This window comes from Balaenoptera musculus, chromosome 17 (genome assembly GCF_009873245.2).
Source record: "Balaenoptera musculus isolate JJ_BM4_2016_0621 chromosome 17, mBalMus1.pri.v3, whole genome shotgun sequence".
Classification (NCBI taxonomy): Eukaryota; Metazoa; Chordata; class Mammalia; order Artiodactyla; family Balaenopteridae; genus Balaenoptera; species Balaenoptera musculus.
This window is the reverse complement of record NC_045801.1, coordinates 69047832-69070758: the sequence shown is the minus strand read 5'-3', so window position 1 is coordinate 69070758 and position 22927 is coordinate 69047832. Positions and strand designations below refer to the sequence as shown.

General features: G+C 41.8%; 3 protein-coding genes across 5 annotated transcripts in view; 1 reads left to right on the top strand and 2 right to left on the bottom strand.

The window, feature by feature from the left end:
- Window positions 1-22927, bottom strand: part of PDE7A (phosphodiesterase 7A) — a 349141-nt gene that overhangs the window by 230309 nt on the left and 95905 nt on the right. Inside the window, exon 2 of one of the 2 annotated variants that reach the window (XM_036830356.1) lies at window positions 3356-3406. The exons of the other annotated variant lie outside the window; for it this stretch is intronic. The gene's annotated coding sequence lies outside the window, so the exon portion shown is untranslated. The remainder of the gene's footprint in view (window positions 1-3355; window positions 3407-22927) is intronic. 2 annotated transcript variants of the gene reach the window in all.
- Window positions 5420-6392, bottom strand: LOC118883472 (Golgi pH regulator-like). Its single transcript, XM_036830363.1, is given in 2 exon segments — window positions 5420-6271; window positions 6273-6392. Coding segments are annotated over 2 exon segments (753 nt in total). The 3' UTR covers window positions 5420-5638.
- Window positions 16061-22927, top strand: part of DNAJC5B (DnaJ heat shock protein family (Hsp40) member C5 beta) — a 78929-nt gene continuing 72062 nt past the window's right edge. Inside the window, exon 1 of one of the 2 annotated variants that reach the window (XM_036830365.1) lies at window positions 16061-16163. The gene's annotated coding sequence lies outside the window, so the exon portion shown is untranslated. The remainder of the gene's footprint in view (window positions 16164-22927) is intronic. The other variant, XM_036830364.1, reaches the window with a different exon arrangement.

The window sequence follows — 22927 nt, the reverse complement described above, 5'->3', positions numbered from 1 at the left end:
CTCCACTGACTTCCCAGCAGCTCTTTCTTTACTTACTTCCCAATACCACAGAGACAGAATCAAATGGGCACAGACGTAAGTGTCACAATTTGTGGCGCTGACACCACGTACCCGGCAGTGTGATCCCATCCCTGTCAGTAGTCATTTCCCCCTTGGGGGAGGTCAGGAGTGGTGCGTAGCAGCTGGGCTGGGGTGGTGGGGAGCTTGTGGGGCCCTGAGGCTCTCAGGCCTCCTCCTGCCCAGGAGGTCCATCCAGCAGGGTGACCAGGGCCATTTCCCTGGCATCCAGGGGCCTGCAGGTGTGGGAGTCTGAGTGCATGGGAGAAACTTGATCCTTTTCCAAAGCTGAATATTTGGGGACAGGCTGGGGGGCGTGGCACACGTGGAAAGCCATCTTTTATTTACTAGAGACAAAATGTAAAAACATTGGAAGATTTAAGCTGAGAGAGCCGCAAGATCAAATTTTCACCCTGGAGAGATTACTCTGGGTCACTTTGAATGGAGAGCGTTTGGAGATGGGCAGGCTGGAGGTAAAGCCGGGCTCAAAGGAAGCCAGGCTAGAGGTGACGATGGCCTAGAAGACCTGGAGCCAGTGGGGGGAAGAGAGGAGGGCACTGAGAAAAACGTACGGATTACAAGTGTGGTCAGGCCTGCTGTCCAATACCCCAGGAGGGACATGTGCAAAGGTACATCTGCGGGGCCAGGATCCTTGGCTTTGGTGTTGAGGAACTGGATGCCATGGCCGGGACCAAAGCAGAGCCCTTCTGCCCTCAGTCCTCCTCTCTGCCCAAGGCCAGGAAAGGACTTAGAGACCTGGCAGCACATTGTAAGTTCCTTAAAAAGGCAAAAGGATCATCCCATTCAGAAGAGGGTGGTAAAAGAGGATTCTCATATGCAGCAGAGGTAGCAGGGCTGGGAAGAGAAATCTCTGGGTCATGCGGAGATGGACACAACTGGTGAAGGGCAAGACAGCAGCCCTTGGGGAGTGCCGAGGAGCATGTAGGTGTGGAGCTGAAAAGTCTCTGTACTCCCCTCAGAACTTAGACACTGACGCAGCCCAGCACCGGCTGGTCTTTTAGGGAAAGGAGCTATTTAAGAGGGAGGAAAACGGGGATTAAAGCTTTGAGTGGCAGTAGATGTAAAAAAATCTTTTCCTAACCATATTTGTACCCCTCGCCTTCCAACTCCCCTCCATTTCAGGGACCACCTGAACGATGAATACTGGAGGCCAGACTTTTGTCCGGTGAGGTAGAGTATATTATTGTCATGTAACTATTTGCTCTCTCCTCTCCTCCCTCCATTGACATTAGGTCTGACGGTGTGACTTGCTTTGGTCAATTAAATGTGAGCAGAGACTTAAACTGTGCTTGTGTGGTTTAGCTTAGCCTTTTGCCTTCCTGCCCTTCGCCATAAGAAGAGCCTTTTCCTTCTGCTTAGGCCCTAGAGCAGGGGCAGAGAAGCAGACCTGGACCACCTGCAGGTCGGAGCAGAACCACTGCAGGCAACCTAAGATCCGTGAGCCAGATGCCTTTGTTTTATAAGTCATGGAGATCTGGGGGTTGTTTATTACCCAGCATTATTGCAGTAAAAGCCGACTAACATAGAAATTAGTCCTTGAAAATGTGATGCTGCTGAGACAAAAGCGTAAAATATGTGTCTTTGGTCTTGGGACTAAACAGCAGACAGCAAGAAAGTGTTGGAAACTGGAAGAATGATGATCCATCTTATGAAGCAGTAAATATGTGGTAAAACTGTCACCTGAGATAACCTGAAGGCAGAAAATACAACTCACGAATGCGTGGTTTGGGGTGAAGAGATTTCAGGATACACTGTTACTAGCATGAGTTGGTTGTTGCTTTTCATAAGGTCTTTCAAGAAGGCACTGACCTGGGCTTCCCTGGTGGCACGGTGGTTGAGAATCTGCCTGCCAATGCAGGGGACATGGGTTCGAGCCCTGGTCTGGGAAGATCCCACATGCCGCGGAGCAACCGGGCCCGTGAGCCACAACTACTGAGCCTGCGCGTCTGGAGCCTGTGCTCCGCAACAAGAGAGGCCGCGATAGTGAGAGGCCCGCGCACCGCGATGAGGAGTGGCCCCCGCTCGCCGCAACTAGAGAAAGCCCTCGCACAGAAACGAAGACCCAACACAGCCAAAAATAAATAAATTAATTAATTAAAGAAAAAAAAAATTACCAAATTAACAACTATCCAGCTCAAGGAAAATTAAAAAAAAAAAGAAGGCACTGACCTGCTTGCAAGCAGGAATGAAAGAGTGAAGAGTGACTCCATAAATTCCAAGACTTGTAAATTTTAAAATAGAACTGTTTCCCATCTTCAAATGGAACAAGAAAAATTGAGAAATGTTTAAAGCCGCAAAGGCTGATTAAGATACTAATAAGACCCAGTCTCAGGACAAAGAGCAAATAAAAGTCACCATCGTACTCTCTGTAAAACCTTTGAATGGATTGAGGTGGCACCCAATAAATTCTTTCATCTGGACAAAATAACTTGTAGAAAAGAAATAAGGACTAGGTTTCACAAAACTTGATAAACTCAAACTATCTGTAATTAAGTCTAGAGAGAGGGAGGCATGACTTGAAAATGATGTGGATATGGCTGTTGCCTCACGGAGCTAACTTGAATCCACACACAAAAAATTTTAATAGTTTCTGAGAGACATTTAAGTCCCAAAGCAGCCTTGCCAGGATTAAAAAAGACTGTGATTTTTTGTTTTTTTTTCCTAAATGAGATTGTGACTCTTTGAGCCATAATGAAAGATCTTAGGATAATAATAATGTATCAATATTGGTTCATTAATTGTGGCAAATGCACCATATTACTGTAAGATGTTACTAATAAGAGAAACATGGTGTTGGGTATATGGAAACTCTCTGTACTCTCTCAGCAACATTTGTGTAAATCTAAAACTATTCTCAATTAAGATTTTGTTTTTAAAAAAAAGACCTTAAGGTCCCCAACATCCTAGAGGCAGACAGTAGGATGAGGAAGCTGCTCAGCTGCCGGGGAGGACACATACTTCTTCAGATGTGACCAAAAGGGGTAATGGAAAACTACCTCCCCCAAGGTGGAGCCAAGAGCCATGAGAACAATGGAGAGAAGAGCTATTCCCAGGGAAGAGAATTGGAGCCTGAGCAAGGAACATTCCCTACCTCCAGGTTGGGAACTCGGCAATGTTTGCCCAGTGAGATTTTAGAATGGCTACAGATCTGTGACTGCTTCCCCTTCTGCAATGGGCTATTTATTTTCGGAAGCCTGTCTCTGTTCCACTATGGTATGTGGTGTCCCAAGTAATCTAGGATTATGGTATCCCAGAATGAAAGACCCACAGAACATACCTGAACCTGACTCACAGCTCAGAGTACGGCTGCCACAGCTGCCCAGCCAACCTGTAGGCAAGATGTAAAAGTTTTGTTATCGTAAACCACTGAGAATTTTTTGGTACACGGCAAAACTTGATTAATACATCTGGCAAAGGTTCCCAAAGAACTGAGGAATGGCCCTAGATGGGATGTGAGCCTACTAAAGGTGAGAGAGTAGGTGGAGGAGAAAGTTGTAGTGCTTCTCTAGACAACGATCAGCTCTATTTCCAAAATCAGGTTAGAGTATTCCAAACATCACATCCACAAGATATAACAGAAATGTCCTCAAATGACTAGAGTCCAGAATTTTATATCAAACTTTAATAATTAGTGATACTATTAAAACCCATACAATAACTATAGTTCCAAACAAGGTCCTATTACAAAGAAATTCCTTGGGAATGAGACTGAGATATAGAATGCTAATGAATCTTAGAACCTCTTAGATAATTTTTTTGTTTTTGTTTTCATTTATTTATTTATTTATCTATCTATTTATTTATATTTTTAGAACCTGTTAGGTAATTTTTATGAAGAACACACAAATCTTTATAACAAAATCTCAACTGCATTTTTCTAATAAGTATCTTGAAGGCAATTATTAAAATAGACATCTGAGATAAAAATTAACTTCTCTATTTATATAAAAACATTAAAAATTCACTTGTTCATTTTTTGAGCCATAAACTTGCACCCATTAAGATGAATATAGGAAGAATTAAAACTCTTTTATTGCAAAATTATTTGAGTCTGCCAACAATGGATAAATTAATAATAATTTTGACATTTATTTTGCTCCAATGCAAACTTTATATATTTAATTTCATGCTAAGCAATATTTGATACAACAAAATACCAACATAAAATAATTCAGATTTATCCATGGAGTTTGTTTTAATGGGAACTGACCTATGTTTAATGACTGCAAACCACTTTAACAGGTTTTACTTGTTTATATAAGAGACATTTTTAAAAAGACATTTATTTTTCACTTTTCCTGGCATTAACTAAGGACAATCTTGCCACAATTATACTTTACAAAACTACAAGGAAGGAACACTCAATTTGATGTTCATGTGAAATATAATCACCCACTTTTCTTCCTTTACAACATGTACTCCATAGACAGGATGACAAGCCAAGAGGTACATAATACACTGCCTGTCGTTAATAACAAGTATGCGCTTCTGAAATTATTTTACAATAGCACTTATTCAGAATACCCTTTACTTGCTTTTTGGACTACTATGGATATTATAGCACTTTAACAAGTATCGTCTGTTTCAAATCAAAGATGTAAATAGGAATTTATTAAATAAATGAATAGACCAGGTACAATCATAAACAAGTATTGTAAATTTTAACATATACAAAGTTTCATCTCTGCCCATGACTCTTAAGGTGGTTACACGGGCAGGCTCTGGGTCCCTATGCCAGAACTGCAGAGAGATGCAGCTCCTCCACATTGCCCTAAAGAAATATCACACGTTCTCCAAGGTTCTTCAAAGCCCACCTACTGAATGAAGTCTGTCTTGAGTCTCCCAAGCATATGTGAGCTCTTCTTCCTTAAAATCCATACCATATCTGGTTTACCCCTCCAAAATCATGATAAAGCTAATAACAGCCCAAATCCCACTGACTTATCCTTGAGAACTTCCAATATGCTTCATCCATGTTAAACTCTACATTCGCCATCCATCTCATTTCTTCTTTGCAGCACTCCTACAAAGCAGGTATCATTATTCCCACTTTATAGATGAGGAAACTGGGTAAAGATCTGAACTCAGGATTTAACTGAGTTTTTTTTGTTGTTGTTGTTAACAGTCTCTGATTTTAATGATAGTCAATCTCAAGGGAACGTCATAACCTTCTCCATGTGATCCTTGACTTAAACAGAATCTCATGTGTTTGGCCCAGCTCCCTTAGATCCCTCTTACCCCAGAATTCCAGTGTATTTTCTCCCCTTAGTTTCTTGGCTCTTTTCAGCCCCCCCACCCAGCATACTGCACCAGCCTCAAACCCAAACAGGGTGCTCTTGGCTGAGTACTAGCTTGAGTTAATTCTCTCTCTCATTTCTAGCTGATGCTACTCATGATCACAGTATCATCTGAGGAGGAAGGTGTAAGCTGGAGGTAGAATATGCTACCACAGCATTTTGTCAGTTTAAAAAAATGTTAGGCCCCGGTCCCCTCCATTTTTCCCCTCTTATATCCAAATTCTGACACCACTGGCCTGTAGCAGTCTGTAAGAGGCATGAGTTCAAGGTGCCATGTGCTTCTCTGGTGCCTGTCTGTGGGCCAAATAGAGGAAGAGTATGCTGGAGAGAGCACTGACCAGGAAGATGACATCAAACCAACGGTGACAGAAGTTGAACTGCAGCTCTCCGAGAACTTCGGTGCCTGTGGTGCGGTACTCCAGAGGCATGCTCACTCGGATCAGCAGCACAGAGGAGACGAAGTACATGCCCATTATCTGTGCTAATAGCAGGACAATGACATTGGAGGACTTACTGCTGGATATGGCATAGAAGAACTTGGTAAGAGTGATCAGCACTCCTCTAATAGACCTGACAATGATTATTCCAATCAGAATGAAGGAAATGTGCTGGGACCGGAACTTCACATCAAATTGGATCCCCAGATAATTCACAGTGATCTCAATGCCTCTTGTGACTGGATCAGTTTTCCCAACTCGGTCAAAAACGATATTAATGGTTGCCATGAAAATTTTCCAAACACAGTAAATAGAGAAAAAGTAACCCAGAAAATTAAAATATTTCCCCTTGAAAGTTTTGGAGTATTCTAGTCTCTCCTTGGTAGCATAGAGATCAGCCGTTTCCAGAAAAAGCTGCCTGCTTAGTTCTTCCAAAGAACTGCCTGCTTAGTTCTTCCAAAGCATCCACTTCCTGTTGAATAAGAGTAAGATTTTCACTTCCTGGTACTGAAGTGGTAACACTCTTTATCATTCCCCAGAATCCTGATGGTTTGTTATGCACCTCCCCCTTCTGGAACATAGTAGCTTCAAGGACAGGATTTAACTCCAAAAATGGTGATCTTAACAACTCAGCTGGAATACTTGGTTTGCATTTGAATTGTATGTGATTTCTGTCTCCCTATTCAGTCGGGGAGTTCTTTGGGCAGGTACCGTATGTGACCGGCTCTGTATCACTTTATATCCCTTCATAGTGTCTTGCATAGTAAGAAGTAAAAACAAATACTGGATTTTCTATATTCCAAAAAGCAGCTACTCTTTCCACATTTAAACGTCTCTTAAATTGGAACACACGTTCAATTGGTGTCTTGATTTACATGGTAGTCTTTTCCTTCTTTCTTCTCCTAAAAAGCTGTTATTAGCCCTTAGGTGTTTCCTATCGATATAATCTTAGGATCAAGTAGTAGTTAAACTTGGATAGAAGTTTAACTACCAGAGAAAAGATTAGGTCACTGTGGAGGTAAGTTCCTTTAGATTTCTGAATGCCACCTGAGTATTAAGCAGAGCAGAAATTCAGAGGGGAATCCATTTGAAAGTGAAAGGGAAGGTAATCAGAGGGAGCTCATTAGAAATAAAACGTTGTGAGTTCAGTGGGTTTCAAGGGAACATGCAGATTATACTAAGATCTCATGAGGAGGGGGAAACTGCTGAACGTTTATATCTCTGTGATGCCCAAACTGAGGTAAGACAGAAACACAGATGGGGGGTAACCAGGAGTCCATGTCCATCTGACTCTAACTGCACATACTCTCCTACCAGATGTCCTGGCAATGGCATTAGAATGAGAAAAATCATGTGAAAATACTGTAAACAGTCTTTCAGGCAGGGACATGAGTAGCTTGTCTACTAGCTTGAAGGAAGTCCTAGGAGAGTTTGGGAGTGACGTCATGAAGGGAGTCATTATGTATAACACAGTATCAAGCCTGGGTACTTTTGTATCCTCCCTGTCTTGCTTTGGACATTGGTACTGTGGCTTGAAAGGTAATGCAGTAGATTATTCTTTCCATTAGCTTGGTTTGGAAAAGGATGAAAGAGAACTGAAAGTAGCTGTGTCGGGGAAAGGGGTCTGGGTTTAAGGGAGGGTTTGTGTTTTTATAAATTGAAGAGACTTGAGAATGTTTTTATGCTGAGAAGAGAGAGTCAGCAAGAGACAGAGAGAGAGAGAGAGAGAGAGAGAGAGAGAGGTAAAAATTAGCTAAAGGGGATAATTAAAGGAGCAAGTTCCTTAAAGTAGCCCCTGAGAGCCTGAATAGGGCTCAGGGCACAAAGAGAGATATTAGCGTTGGTCTGGAGGAGGGATGCGTTTTCAACTGAGCTGAAGGAAGGGTTAAGAGAGGGTACAGATGTGGATGTGTTCAGAGTGGTGTGGGGCTCGAATTGGGAGAAATAACACAATGACTTCTCAGTTCTTTGCAGAGGAGATAAGTCTCACTGCTAAGAGTGAGAGGGAAGTGGGTCAGACAGAGGGCTTCAGGAGACTGAAGAAGGTTGACAATGACTGTTCAGTGGACAGTGGAAGAGCTGCCTTGTGTTGAGGGCATGATTGAGGTTGCAGACCATTTGTAGTGGGGGCACTCTGCATGGTGTTATGAGTTTCTTCAGCTGGGATAACTATCTGGGGTAAAGAAAGGGGAGAAGAGGCAGATTTACCAAGGGTTGAGCTGTTGCTGGAAGAGTTCAACAGGACACTGGAGCAAAGCATCTGAGGTGTGCACAAGAGAGTGGTTGATGGGATGATGGCATCCTAAGCTAAACAGGGTAAATTGGGAAAATTGGTATGGTCAGTGGAATGTAGGCTTCTGTGAGTTTCAAAGAGCAGTTTAATAGGAAGTGGTCGGTTTGGAACGACCAGAGGAGGTGATCAGAGAGCGACTGGAATTAAAAAATTTAGAACTGGGTGATAACAAGATCTGGGGGACTCCACGGATGTGAGTGGAGCCAGCAAAGTTGAGCTGAAGAACCCTGAAGTTGAGGAGGATGGAGTGTTGGATTGGATCGTCCATTAGATAATGCAAGCCACCTATGACAATGTCAGGCATGCAAGTGTTGAGGATTTTTCCTTAAAACAAAACAAAAATTTAACTGTAGTATAACAGAATCTACCTTTATTTTTAAAAATAATAGACTTTAGTTTTTTTGATCAGTGTTAGGTTTATAGAAAAATTAAGCAGAAAGTATAGGCATTCCCATATAATCTTTAACTATCCTGTTATATGTGTGGTTTAATCATATGTTCTCGTAAAGCCTTTGGAGTGGATTACAAATAAATGCATATCCTGATTGCATTTTATAGCACTAAGAATTTGACTTGATTAGAATTACTGATAATAGATAAGCTCTAACCCAGCTGTACTCAGAAATTCCTTCTCACCTCTCTCATCTTACTTAGCAAAAATGTACCCATCCTTTCAGTCATTTCATATGTCTTCCACTTCACGAAGCTTTCCCTGACTGCCAGACCTAGAAGTTGGTTCTTTCTCCTTTAATATCTCATGGCACTTTGATAATAATTCTCTTACGATACTTATACATTGCTTTCTGGTAGAATTTTTTTTTGCTATTTAACTTATGCACCATTAGGCTCTAAGCTCTGAGGACAATGTCTTTGTTCCACTCATCCCCTGTAGCACCTGGCACGGTGCCTTGTGTATCACAGGTTTGAAATTAACATTTGTGGAAGTGGATGAATTATGAAGTGGAAATCCCAACTTTACAAAGGAGGTAAACTAGGATGTAAATATTCTTTCTTTCAACAAAGGGATTGACTCCATGTTTTTGCTAAATAATTCGTTTCCTTAATGCATTTAATATATAATTTACAAAATTTCAAGTGAACTAGAAACAGTTCAGTTCCAAAATTTTAACTGACCTAGAAACAATTTCTTGGCACAAAGTACACGTGTGTAACCACTAACTTTGGATTATTTGAAGCAAATCTTGCTCTCATGTTTTTGTTAACAGAAAGAGTTGATACCAAAGGTCTTTGTTCAGACCTTTTACTGCCTCTTGTTTATTTGTGCTTCTCCTGGGAACTCTAGCTCAGCTTTTAAGCCCAAACATACTACCTTCTCCAGTGTAGGAGAAGGTGTAAGTAATATAACTCATGTTAGGATGATTCAGTATGGGGGAGAGAGCACACAACCTCTGGGGTCAGATGTTCCTCAGGTTCAATCTTGTCTCCGCTCACTACTATGAAGCTCAAGGAAAATTTTACTTCTCTGAACTATGTCCTTACAGATTAAATGGCGATAAAAGTATACCTACCTCACAAGAGAGTGGTGAGGACAAAATATAATGTATGTCAAGTACCTAATCACAAAGCTCAATAAATGATATGTTCCCTTACTCCTGAGACATGATTGTGTCTGCTTCTGTCATGGGTGTAATAAGTAGAAAAATTTTCTGAGAAGGTGGCTTGCTGGGAAAATTAGACCAATATCAGCTCCAGTCTTTGGGAATGTAGATCTTCACAGTGTGTCTTATGTTTGGTTTAAAGCATTTCCAAAAGACCGGGTCGTGGGACTTCCCTGGTGGTGCAGTGGATAAGACTCCACGCTCCCAATGCAGGGGGCCCGGGTTCGATCCCTGGTCAGGGAACTAGATCCCACATGCATGCTGCAACTAAGAGTTCGCATGCCACAACTAAGGAGCCCAGAGCCACAACTAAGACCCAGTGCAACCAAATAAATAAATATTTAAGAAAAAAAAAAAAAAGACCAGGTCGTTATGTCCAAGTGGAATAATTTGGACATACATGTGTACATGTAATGTAACAAATACATTACAAAGCAAAATATAAAATTTTAAGAATTTCCTAAGATGGCTGCATTATTGGTCCTGTATATAACTTTCTGTTCTTCAGAGAGGAGCCACCTAACAAAGGCGGTCCTATAAGGATCACCTTACAGGATCTAAACTGAGGAGTCCCTGAGACTTTAATTATGATACGGTAGAAAATGTCTCTGCTAATGTCTTGAGCATTGTATTTCTTGGATCTGTGATCACTTATTATTTTAACCTTTCAAAGCCAGTAATTGTAAAGCGTTTGACTCAACTACAGTACTTTTATTAGTCTGGAAATGTTTTATTGCAGCTTGGCTGACATTTTCTTTTACTAATGTCATTAGCACTACGTAAAAATGAATTATGCTGAGGTGTACAGTACTATCTTTGGTTAGAGAAAATATGATGATGTTTATGAGCACATGAGGTGGTTCTCCGGGGGGTAAACATTAACAACATATATCTTTCTCATCCTCCAGGCATGCTTACATTGCTAATAAGTATAAGTACTTTGGCTTGGAAAAAGGCCTGGATTTAGATTTACTTTTTCAAGATTATGTTGAATTCTCATAACATCCTTTAAAGAAAAGTCCAGCTTCAGAGTCACTAAGGCTTAATTAAAATCTCTAGCACACAGTCTGGTCACATCCCTTACCTATTTTGTAGCTTTAGCTCCTGGTAACTGTTGTATGCTAACATTGGTGTTCAAGAGGTCATCGAAATCAAATTAATGCAGGCATCTTTGAAGTCAGAGATCAGCTGTGTTCATCTACAACATTTTCATGTATAACAGGTACAAAATAAAGGAAAAGTGATTTTGTTTAACTTTGGAGAATCCTGAATGGATGGACGAAAACTGCAAGCATTTTAGTGGGAAAATAAAAATTATTTGTGGAAAAAAATTCTAATTAAACAAAATAAAAAAAACAAAGAACAAAATTCCTTGGTATACAAACCCTTTTCTGAGTCTTTAAGAGGTAAAGACTCAAGGTCCCAAACCGCAATTCCTAGGTCTTTGCAAGTGCCTTTAGAATTTCCTACTTTCTTGGGCAGAGCACAGGGATTCTCAAAGTGTAGTCCTGACCGTCAGCCCCTTCATCATCTGGGAACTTGTTAAAAATATAAAGTCTTGGGCCTCCCTCAGGCCCCAGAACCAGAATCTTTAGGGTAGGGCCAGTGATCTGTGTTTTTTTAAGCCCTCAAGACCCTCTGATGTTCTGCGCTAAAATGTGGGAGCCTTTGACCTACAGCAATTCTTCTTAAATATTTCTGTGCAGCAGAAGCCCTTGGAGGGTTTGCCTAAACACAGGTCCCTAACCCAGCCCCTGAGATACAGTGGCACTAAATTCTGGGAGTTGTACGGGAACCTGCATTAATTTTTTTTAAGATTCTGGTGTAGGTGATCTATAAAGCACAATTTGAGAAATTCTGGCTTCAAGTGGATTTAAGTGTTGACAAAATTAATATTTTTATTTTTCCACAAAATTCCCCTCCACGACTGAGCAAAAACCTTTGAACTCTGATTTCCAAGCGTCTATAACATTCATTTAGCCTGAAAGTGCCTGCTCATGAAGGTATCCCCTCACTGCAGGCTTCCCTCATCCCACTGTTAGAGGGACGGAAACCTCTGTGGGCCCCGCTATGAGGCTTTGCCCACCTCTTCCACAGGTGTGATGTTTCATCACAGAAGCCTGTGCTACAGGAGAAGGGATGTAACCCATACATCTGCAGAACGTAAAGTATTAAGTACATGCTCAGCCAAGATAAAACACAAGTGAGGACCTAATTTTTAAAATTATTATTATTATTTTTTTTTCTGAGATGATAGCTGGAGAAAGATCACTTTGGGAAAAGGGAGCTCCATCTTTGCATAGCCTGCCACGAGAACAGTCTGTTCTAAGCAAGGTGACCTTTAAAAGAAGTTTGGGGAATTTTTATTTAATCCACGGACACTCCTAAAAATATTAATGAAATTAGGAAAATTGTTGGTTCATTTTATGTTTCTTCTGATGTATCCCTGCTTGCTCTATAGGTCTTTCCACTTTGTGTGGTAGGAAGAATATGGTAATGAATATTTTTGCTACCAAAAAAAAAAAAAGAAAAAGAAAAAGAAAGATGCATGTTGTATACTGGCCTCACTAGCTTATTTAGCTAGTTGTGATATAAAAATCCATTATAACATTTCTGTTTCAACTGAGAAAAAACTGATACTCATTCATTATATTTACAAGTGTATTCCTTTCAACATTTTTGTTTTATTTTCTACTGTATTAGATTTTTTTAATAGCAAAAGTAATAATGCTTGTTAAAGAAGTCAAACACTACAGAGATTTATCTCCTAAGTATTTGTATTTCAAATAACTTTTTTTTTAAATTTAAGAACAATACATTTCCATTCTAAAACATTTAGAAAAGGTAGCCAAGCAAAAGAAGTGAATCATACACAGTCTCCCATTCTCATATAACCACTGTGAATATTTTGGTTTAGCTCTTTCAATTTTCCCAATACGTGTATTTATTAAAAATGGTCCCTACTTTTTTGCAACTGATCTTTTTTGCTCCCTACTATCTCTGGGCATTCTTCTATATCATTAAAATGGAGAATCTTGTATTTCCTAAAGCATGATATGTAACATGTGCCACAGTTGATGCATGAAATGATTTTTTGGTGCTACATGAACACATTTTAAACATTTTTAATGGTTACATTTTTTTGTTTATAACTGAAAAATATTAACTAGTACATTGAGCCTGTAATTTTGCAGATACTGTTGCTTATAACAAGGCTAAAGAAGGTAGAACTTGATAATCGACTTTATGAAGAATGTGTGGATTACCTTAGTAATGTGTGACCCTTAGTCATGCCCATGAATGTTTCAGATAACTTCTTGGACTTGACGAGTGTGGGAGTGATGTGCTCACCCTATCAGTTGCAGTGGTCCCTTTCAATGACAAAGTTTTAACTCACCTTGCCCAATCCCAAAATGACAGTCAGAGATAGCCTACCTATCTACGTAATTTAATAAAAATCAATATAATGCCCTACCCTAGATAAAAAGGAGAAACAAGAGAGAATAATTTGTATAAAAGAATATACATTTCAGTGAATTAAGTGGTTGGTCTTAATGATGGATGTACTACCATGATGGACATAATGGGAGATTCACTGAGCATGTGAAGCTGGGAGTGCAGATGGATACAGGTGAGTTTCATGGTGACTCCAACACTGTGAGCAGCATGGCCATTGGTGATACTGATTTTCCAAAACTGTGAACAACTTTTGGTAAAATTCTGCACACAATAAACAACGGTTTTCCCTGATGTACAAAGTAGCTGCATTTCTGGAAAAATCAGCATATATTAAAGCTGGGCAAAAATTTTGCATTTACATGTGAAATGGATTTAGGTCTGGATTAGGTAATTATGAATATAGTACTCTTTAGGTCTGGCTCAGTAGACTTTTCACCAGCTTGGAGTTTCTGAAAGACATCTGAAGTCACTTGGAATTACCGGTCAATTCCTGGTCACGTGAGAACACGCCTGGCATCGCAGCTGTCTAACACCTCCGGGTCCTCCCCAACAAAGGCAGCAGTGCTTCCAACCCCCAATTAACAGCAACAACCAAAAAATTTTAGATTTCTAAAATGCTCCCCAGGCACAGTTTCTGAGAACTGTGAGTGAAAACGGCACAGAGAGCTTGTGCAATTACTAGCACCGGCCCTCTGACTACTGTGACAGCTGACTGTCAATGTGACAGCTGTGCTCTTTTCTGAGGTACAGCAAAGGTCACTTTTGGAAGTTAACGGTTATTTAGTATGCAAGGTATGTATAAATACGCGTAACTGCGATTTGGAATCAGACCTGTACTTCGTTTTTCTTACTGGGCCTGCTGTACATCAGTGAGAAAAGAGATTTTTAGTGCAGAAAGGTTAGGTGTGTGACAGAAATAAAGGGTATTAATTGTGATTTGGTTAAATTAGTTGGTGTTTTTTCTTTTTTTTTTTTTTTGCTAGGTATTAGGACCAAATGAATGCATTAATAGCCTTATTATGTTTTCTTTATATTTGTTTTTATGACTATCTGATACTGAAGGTAATTATACTGTACTTCCACTTATGTAGCGATAAAAAGTTACCTTTAAATATTCTTATCTCAGTAAAATATGTGAGTTAATTTAAAGGAAGATGTTAAGTAGATATTAGCGCAGATGGCAATACTCCAAAGATAGCACATGAATGATTAAAGATTGGGAAAACCTCACCTACAACACTGTTTTCATGAGTTAAACATAATCCTTTTTACCACTTTTCTAGTGTTGAGCTTTTAATTTGTTTTCTGTTATAAACAATGCTTGAAAGAACCTCCTTTTTTTTGGCCAGGCTGTGTGGCTTGTGGGATTCTTAGTTCCCTGACCAGGGACTGAACCTGCACCCTCGGCAGTGAAAGCACAGAGTCCTAACCGCTGGACCGCCAGGGAACTCCCTCAAAGAACCTCTTGTAGCTAAATATTGTTCATATCCGTGATGATTCCCTTACGAGAATTCACAGATGTGAAACTGTCTGGTGGAAGGGCAATGATTATATTATTTTAAAGTTTGAAATTAACAATTCCTCTAAGTTTTTATGGAGACATTTAGGAGGTTAGCAAAGTGGTATTTATGACCCATGGGAATACTTTCTTCCTTGTTACTCAAAGGACTGCTTAATGCAATTGCCTTCAGGTGTGTTCAGGGACCAAAGCACGATTCTTCCCACCCTTTAGGGAAGCGGGTGGTGGGCAAAATGCTTGGTTGGAAGATCTGGTTTGTAGTTAATGTTACCCTTTCCATTTAATTAGCTTTGTGATCTTGTACAAGTCACAACCTCTCTAAGCTATAATTTTCTTACCCATAAAATTGTCCTAAAAATAATACACTATTTACCTCACTGAGCTGTAAAGATTAAGTGAAATGATATATGTGAAAGTGGCTTGTAAATGCTAAAGCACGATATAAAATATTAGTTGTTGGTATTATATAAGTGCAATATATATTCCCCTCTTGAGAGATTCCAAAAGCACAATTCTCTGGCTTCACAGATACAAGTTGTCTCATGCAATGCAGATAATTTTAAAATACCACATGGGGACAGTATCTAGAAAAAGTGAAGGGTATGAAAGAGGAAAGAACTAAATTCCAGTGAGAATCTATTTCTTTACTGCTTGTCCCTTCCCGTTCCCTCCTCAGCAAACACTAGAACCTGATTTGGCACTGCAGCAACACTAATCTTGGGCTTTTGAGCTTTGTTCCTTACCATCAAATCTCAATGAAAACATCGGTTACCCAGAAGTCACATTACTTGTTAATCTAGGATTGGTCTGGTAGCTCAGGATTTCTGAGTTCAGGCTAGGACGAGAATTGCTATTTCTGGCACCTATAGATTGTTGGAAAAACTAATGATTTTCATGAGACTCTGTTCTCTTTCCATAATGCAAGTTATTCGAATGGTCTCTTTTTGTGGGTGGATTCAGGTAAGAATCATCCCATGAGCTGCTTATCAGATGCTGACAAAATCCAGAGAGTGGAGCCCGGGGTGAATACAGTGTGTGCAGAAGGGTGAGGGACGACACCGAAGGCACCTGGGCTTGAGATTTAACTCTGCCACTCAACCCCCCCCCCCAGTCTCAGTTTCCCAGCTGCAAAATAAGGGAGTCAGACCGGAATTTAGTCACGAGGTCTCCCATGTCTCTGTCCGCAGTAAGATTCTATAATTCTGTGGGCCAGTTTAGAAATTGGGGGTGGACCTTCCCAACCTCCTGCCACGGGCAGGAGAGGAAGCGTTGCAGCTGGAGGGTCTCAGCTGGGCCTTTGGGAGGAGCAAGGATTCTACTCTGTGACATCACAATATCCAGCCCAGGCTCAACCCTGGCTGAGAAGGAGAAGGTAACAGGAGGTTTGGCTACTGATGTATGAGAGGTGGGACGCTACCTGATGGAGCTAGAAGGAATCAGCCAGCCATGACTCCGGTTCAGGTACGTGACATCTGCTGAGCTCAGAACAGAAATGACTGTGTCTAAAGGAACAAGAGGAGAGGACCACAAGATGGGCGTGTCTCCAGGCTTAGGGATAACAGCATAAGCACAGAGACTATGCACCAGTTACTTTAGGGTAACGTAAAGAATCCAAATGAGCAGACGAAAGGCCACAGGTGGTCCCACCAGAAACAGAGCTGGGGCACATGCTCCCAACAGCCAGACTTACTGCCATGAAGCCGGACCACAGGACATTTCCAAGACTGTCAGCTCCCCACTGGCCTCTCCCCAACCACCGGGGAGTGCAAAAGAGGCACAGGAGGGTGCCTCAAGAGGTCAGTGTAAAATTACTTTCTACAATCGTCTACAATTGTTGCCTAATGATGTTTATCTAGGTGTTTTTCTTTTAATAGCTTCTCCCCAGAACGATAGGGAAGAGTAAGCTAAATAAAAACTAAGTTAACTGAAAGAGGTATTGTAATAGAAGATAGTATAAAAATGCAAACAGAAGTAATAAAATAAAAGCAGAGAAAAAAATTTATTAATGGGTTAGCAACCGATACTGATTCTAAAGTCTGGTTTTGAAATTTCAAGGCTTAAAAGGCAAAAGGCCACCCCCTATACACAGTGAAAGAGAAGGGCCTTCTGGTTGAGAAGTAAGTAAAACAGTTCAGTGGAAACCATCTCCAGCTCCTCCCCCTAAAGAACTCACACCAGTGAAGTCATCGCTGCGGATGCGGACAGTTCTGTTTTCTTTACCTTGCCTTAGGGTTTTGGCTTCTAAAATATTTGTTTCTTCCTGGAGTCTCAAGGCCCTGAGAGGCTCTGAATGAGGGCAAATAGCCGTTCTGTTTACCAGTAGGGCGGAGCGCAGGGGTGGGTGCCAGGCCCTGACTCATCGGCACCGGCCTCCCTGAGCACACTGCGACCCCAGAGCCAAGTACAGGACTGCTCAGGCAGCCACGCTGAGATTCGTCTGCAAGATCCAAGTTTACTGCCATGCTCCCCCGTGGAAGCAGCAGTCCAGTGTTCTCACAGGTAGATCAGCTGCCCACAGAGGACCCCAAGGGCAATAGACAAGGTGGGGAAGACCCAGTGTCTATCCACAAGACACAATTTTAACACTCTTTGGCCTCCGACCCATTGGGAATAAATATATATCAGCCGCAAGGCCAAAACTCACTCTATAAAAGTAGTAATAATCCAAAGCATGTAAATAAATTCAGAGGTTCAGATAAAAACAAAAGGTACCTGCACATTGACTCTAGCACATATTCAGCTTCCGTCTAGAGAAGCTACTATGATTTTCACAATTAGATTATGACCCAACCTCTTTAGTCCTTGGAAATTAAAAGCTCATTGGTCCAGTTTTTAGACTTTATTCATTTTATAGTCATCGAAACCTACGTTTAGGTTTAACCTAAAATAATATCCACAAAACACAGAATGTCCTAACTTGTCTACATTTATATTTATTGACTATAATGTTCTCTGACCATTGTGTTAGTCACATACCACAGGCGTTTAGACTTGGAGGAGAACTAAGAGATCGGCCATTGCAACGTCCTCATTTCCAGAGGAGGAAACCAGCACAGACAGGTTAAGTGTCTTGACTTAGGCCATTGTGCTAGTTAGTGCTAGCTTGAGACTAAAGCTTAAGTCCTCTCTCTCTTAGCCTGGTGACCTCTTCAGTCCTCCCTGCCTCTAATTCACCCTGAAGGAATTTATTGGTTCATACTTGAACTATTTTAATTTCCAAGTCAGAATATTCTAAGATGAGGAAATCTCATTTTATCACCTTGGTGTGGTTATTGGTAAATTCAGGTACTCTAGGTAGGTGACACTATTCACCAAAGCTCTCCCAGCCTTCACAGCTCCAAATGAAACAAGCTTTGATCAAGGTCAAGAGAAAGCACCCAAGACCCCATCCAAAAGGCTGAGAATACAATGAAAATGAATCCAGGGAAACTGACAGGCTACTCTGCCTTGACGCCTGATGAGCAGTAGTCCATTAAAAAAAAAATTTAAAAAGGCACTTATACAACTAATGAGCTTTTTGCTTTATAATAAATATACAGACTTCCTATGGCCTTTTCTAGTTTAGGTAGATCCCTTTGTTTATGTGTTTGCGTGTGTATACTCTGTAAGTGCACATATGAGTAAACACTTCATCTGGCAGGTGTGAGACTTTACACCATCTGTGGTAAGTGACCTATCTTTATTAATTTGTCTCCTATATGAGCCTTTCCTGACTTAAACCACGAATTAGCATTTTATTTAGAGTTATCAATAATTTAGGAGCAGTCTTAAGTTTGTCCAGGTTTTGTTTTATGTAGAGCTATCTACGTCTTGCATCTCTAATTCATCTGTAAGTTTGAGCCCAGGCACCCCCTGGATACAGATACTCAGAGCTTTTTCCAACTGAATTCATTGCAAATGTATTAACATCAGCCTGAAGTCCCCAAATCTGAAAGAAAATGAAGAATTGTTGGATATAAGCACAGACCTCATTTGCATAGTCGTCAGCTCCAAAGGTCTGATTAATATTTTCTAGGACACTAGATTGTTTTTTAATCCACTGAAATGTGTATATCCTATAAGGATCTTCCGTATGTTTCTGCTTTTCCAAACAGATTGTCTTTAATAAAAGAGAATTATGAAATGATTACCAACAGGAAAGAACATTCCATCATGGCATAGGGCTTAAACAAAGCTGTGGTAATATCTTTCAGCTTCCATATTAATTTCAAAAGTTGTGTAATATATTGAGTAATCTTGCACATACTACCGCATAAAACCGCAGGAGAAGGCTGACTACGAAAAATGGAGGGATAAAAGGAGCTTTAGTTTCAGATTCTTCAGTGTAGATTTTGAATTCTCAACTCTCTCCAGTAAGCTGAAACACAGGTAGGCCAAGTGTACTTCTGAAATGTTTTCCACCTCAGAAGATGCATCCTGACAAGCATTATTAACAGCCGTGGGAGGAAAAAAAAAAAAGTAAAAGCCACCTCGCCAGAGATCCTGAGACATTTGATCCTCTGTCTTGCTGCCACCACCTGGGGTGCCTTGGCAAACAGCTACACCTGGATCTCTGACACATGCCGGACACGCCCCTTCATCTCGACCCAGCCCCCATGCCCACTTTCCTAAGTATTGTGCAATGAGCCCTTTGTGACCGGAGGTCTGTGAAGTCTGGAAAGGAATGTGGCCCAGAGCCAACAGGCGTTGCTGCCACCAGGGCCAAGAAGGAGCTCTCCTGCTGTTTACCTCACACTTGGGGGAACCTCAGAAGGGGAAGGGTACGCTCTAAAAGGAGAGGGAATCTAGCCCTTGGCAGGAGTGTGAAGAAGCACCCCAGGGCCTTTCGCCCTTGTCTCTGCAGACCTCCAGAGGCATGCTCTGTGCTGCTCCCAAGACTCGGATCCACTTTTGAGCCATTTCTTTTCCTACTCATAACTGTGCCCCCTACTGAAAGCTGTGAGTGTTAGGTCCCGTTGTTCCAGTGCCCCTGTGTAGGGTGAAGGGTGATCGTAATGGGAGGTTCCACTAAATAGTGGTGTTGATAGTAGAGTGCCAGGCGCTGGTGGCAGGACAGCTGGAGAGGGCGCTGTGATCAGAGGCCTATTGGTACTCGTCAAGCGGTAACACAAAACCAGCTTCCTATGTCTTCTCTCCACCTCCCCGACAAACAACATCCTGCATCATGACAAGTGCACAAGCTGGCCACTGGCAATACTGGAGGTTGCCTCACCTCTTCTGCCCAGGGAATTATGTCACGGGCTGAGCCATGAATACCCTTCTTTTAATTTGCCCAACATCATGATGGCCACACAAGTGGACCTCTAACTAAAAAGAACTAAAAGGAAGTGCAAGACTTAATTCTCAGTCTTGCCATTTGAGCACTGTCTAGTACAACTTAGTACAACTAACTGTAAAAGACAAGTTCTATACTTATTTTACCAATACCGCTTATAAACAAAAGGTGGTCCAAGAAAAACAGACTTTTTAGACAGTTGAGAAGACCCCTTGGCAGTTAGAACGCCAGTATTCTTCTCCTTTCAAGCATATTTAGAAGGCAAAGTCATTTTTATTAGTAGAGGGGAAAGCACTCCTTTCATGTTAGAATGTTCTTTGTATGTTAGGAACTGACTCGTATAACCAACATATCACCTCTTGTATCCTGTCCTTTCAAGACAGTGATTATCTTTCTCCTTTCGACCCCAAATGAATTCAGTGTCAGTTTCAATCGAATTTGTAGTTTTTGAAAACTTAAGATGTACCAGGCACTGTGGCAATAACAAAATAAAATGTTTGGCATAAATTGGGCTCTTTAAGAATTAAGGATTTAGGTGAGGAGACAAGATATACACGTGTGAAGAGTTCAGATGCAAAGGAGGAACTGCTTAACTATGTGAAAAATGTCCCCGTGGACTTCAAAGCGCCCCAGGGGCTCAGTGCTGGGCAGAAGCAAAGTTGTCTCCAGGGTTCTGGTTGCTCATCACGGCAGAATTAGGACTTGAGAGGAATCTTGAAGAGAAACAGAATAGTGACTGACGCAAGCTTGAGGAGGAAAACAATTTTCTGGTGCAAATTTTGGCCCCAGCACAATGGGTCTTGTCCCACTCACAGACCTTATCTCCTTTCTCCTTGTGCTTTTACAACTCCTTCTTTGCATGCAATGCAGACAATTCACATGGCTTCTTTGGGACCGGGAAAACTGGAGTCATAGTAACATGCTGCCAGGAAGGATGAAGCCCATCCTAACAGGTGGTTTCTGTGAAAGGTCCTACATGCTATAACCAGGGTTGTGTCTGATTTTAATTATGGATGTGTGGGCTTCCTGACCTTACACCCTAAGTCAACATGTTCTAAATCTAATTCATTATCTTCCTCCAAATCTGATCTCCTTTTGTGAGTCCTGTCTCCGCCAATGACCTCATCATATTCCCAGCTATTCTGGCTAGAATCTCGAGTCCTCCGTGATTCCCAGTTCTCTCCTCCCTGGCACTTGGTCATCAGGCCCAGGAGGTTATAGCTCCACATCTCTTTCGAATCCATCACTTCCTGCCAGTTCTGCCCACTGCTGCCCTGGGCCAGGCTCTCATCATGTTTCCCTAGGATCACTCATCTCCCCAACTCCATTCCTCTGCACTCTGTTGGTCACATCTTTCTAAAATAAATACTAGAGTTTGTCACTTGCCAGTTTTAAAACAGTTCAAGTTTCCCCATTGTTTAAAAAAATGAGGACTCAACTCCTTATCTTGGCTTCCAAGGTCCCTCACCTTCTCTAGCCTCGTTTGGCCGCTCCTCTCCTCTGCCACCCGTTCACCCAGCCCTCCCCGCCAGATGCACCAGACGCATCCCTCTCCTTCCCATTCTCCAGCCTGCCCAGCACTTTCCTGCTGCTATGGTCTTTCTCACGCAGGTCTCTTCTGACAGTTGAACTCCTGCAGGATTCCTCCTCAAAGGGGTGACCACTTTCTTCCCCCATCCTTTATGATCTTCTCATGACACTCTTACTATTTATGACCCTTTATGCTGAAGGAGTGAAGCAGGTGTGGTTGAAAGAGCAGTGAGAAGGGAGTAGAAGAATGTTTTAAGACAGAGACTAGCACGTCAAAGACTCGGAGGAAACAGAACACGGTGTTCAAGGAACTGACCAGTGCACAGTAGTTGGTGGAAACAGAGTCTGAGTTGAGAGGAAGGAGTTGGGAGGACATGGCACTGGAGAAAGATGCAGAGGCTGGCCCTGATAAGGAGTTGGGATTTTAGCTTACGATCAGTGGGCCACTTTAAAGGGTCATAAGCAGGGGAGTGATAGGACACTATTTGCATTTTAAAGTTTTTTTTCCTGCAGTTGCATTTTTAATTAATTAATTAATTTATTTATTTATTTTTGGCTGTGTTGGGTCTTCGTTTCTGTGCGAGGGCTTTCTCTAGTTGCGGCGAGCGGGGGCCACTCTTCATCGTGGTGCGCGGGCCTCTCACTGTCGCGGCCTCTCCTGTTGCGGAGCACAGGCTCCAGACGCGCAGGCTCAGTAGTTGTGGCTCACGGGCCCAGTTGCTCCACGGCATGTGGGATCTTCCCAGACCAGGGCTCGAACCCACATCCCCTGCATTGGCAGGCAGATTCTCAACCACTGCGCCACCAGGGAAGCCCTACTTGCATTTTAAAAGAATGTAGTGTCCAGAGAACAGCTGGGAGTGGAGAGAGACCGGAGAAGGGACTATCAGTTAGGAGGCTGGCCAGGTAAACCAAGGAGGTGATGAACTTGGTCTAGAGAAGTGACAGTGGGAAGAGAGGAAGGCAGTAGACTTCAGGGAGCTTTAGAAAGGAGAACTGATGAGGCCTGGCTGATTGACCAGACATGGATCAAATGGAGAAGGAGAAGTGAAGGAAGACGGCCAGAAAGGCCCAGAAATGATACTGTACTAGTTGCAGTATCACTTAACGACAATGCCTCACATGAAGGAGACTGGACTTTATCCTGTAGGAAACAGGAGGCAACAAGGATTTCTTGGCTTAGGTGAACCTACATTTCTGAAAGAGAAAATTGGAAGTGGTGTGGAGGATGGCCAGAAAGGGGACCGCTGACCGCAGACGGACCAGAAGGCAACGCCACTGACGTGGGGGGTTAAATGCTGACAGTACACAGCTGCTCGAAGCAGTGGCCCTCTCAGCACTGGTGATTCTGCCCCAAACATAGTTTAATAATAAAAAAAAAAAAGAGCGTTTTAATCAAGAAGTTATATTAAACAGCGTA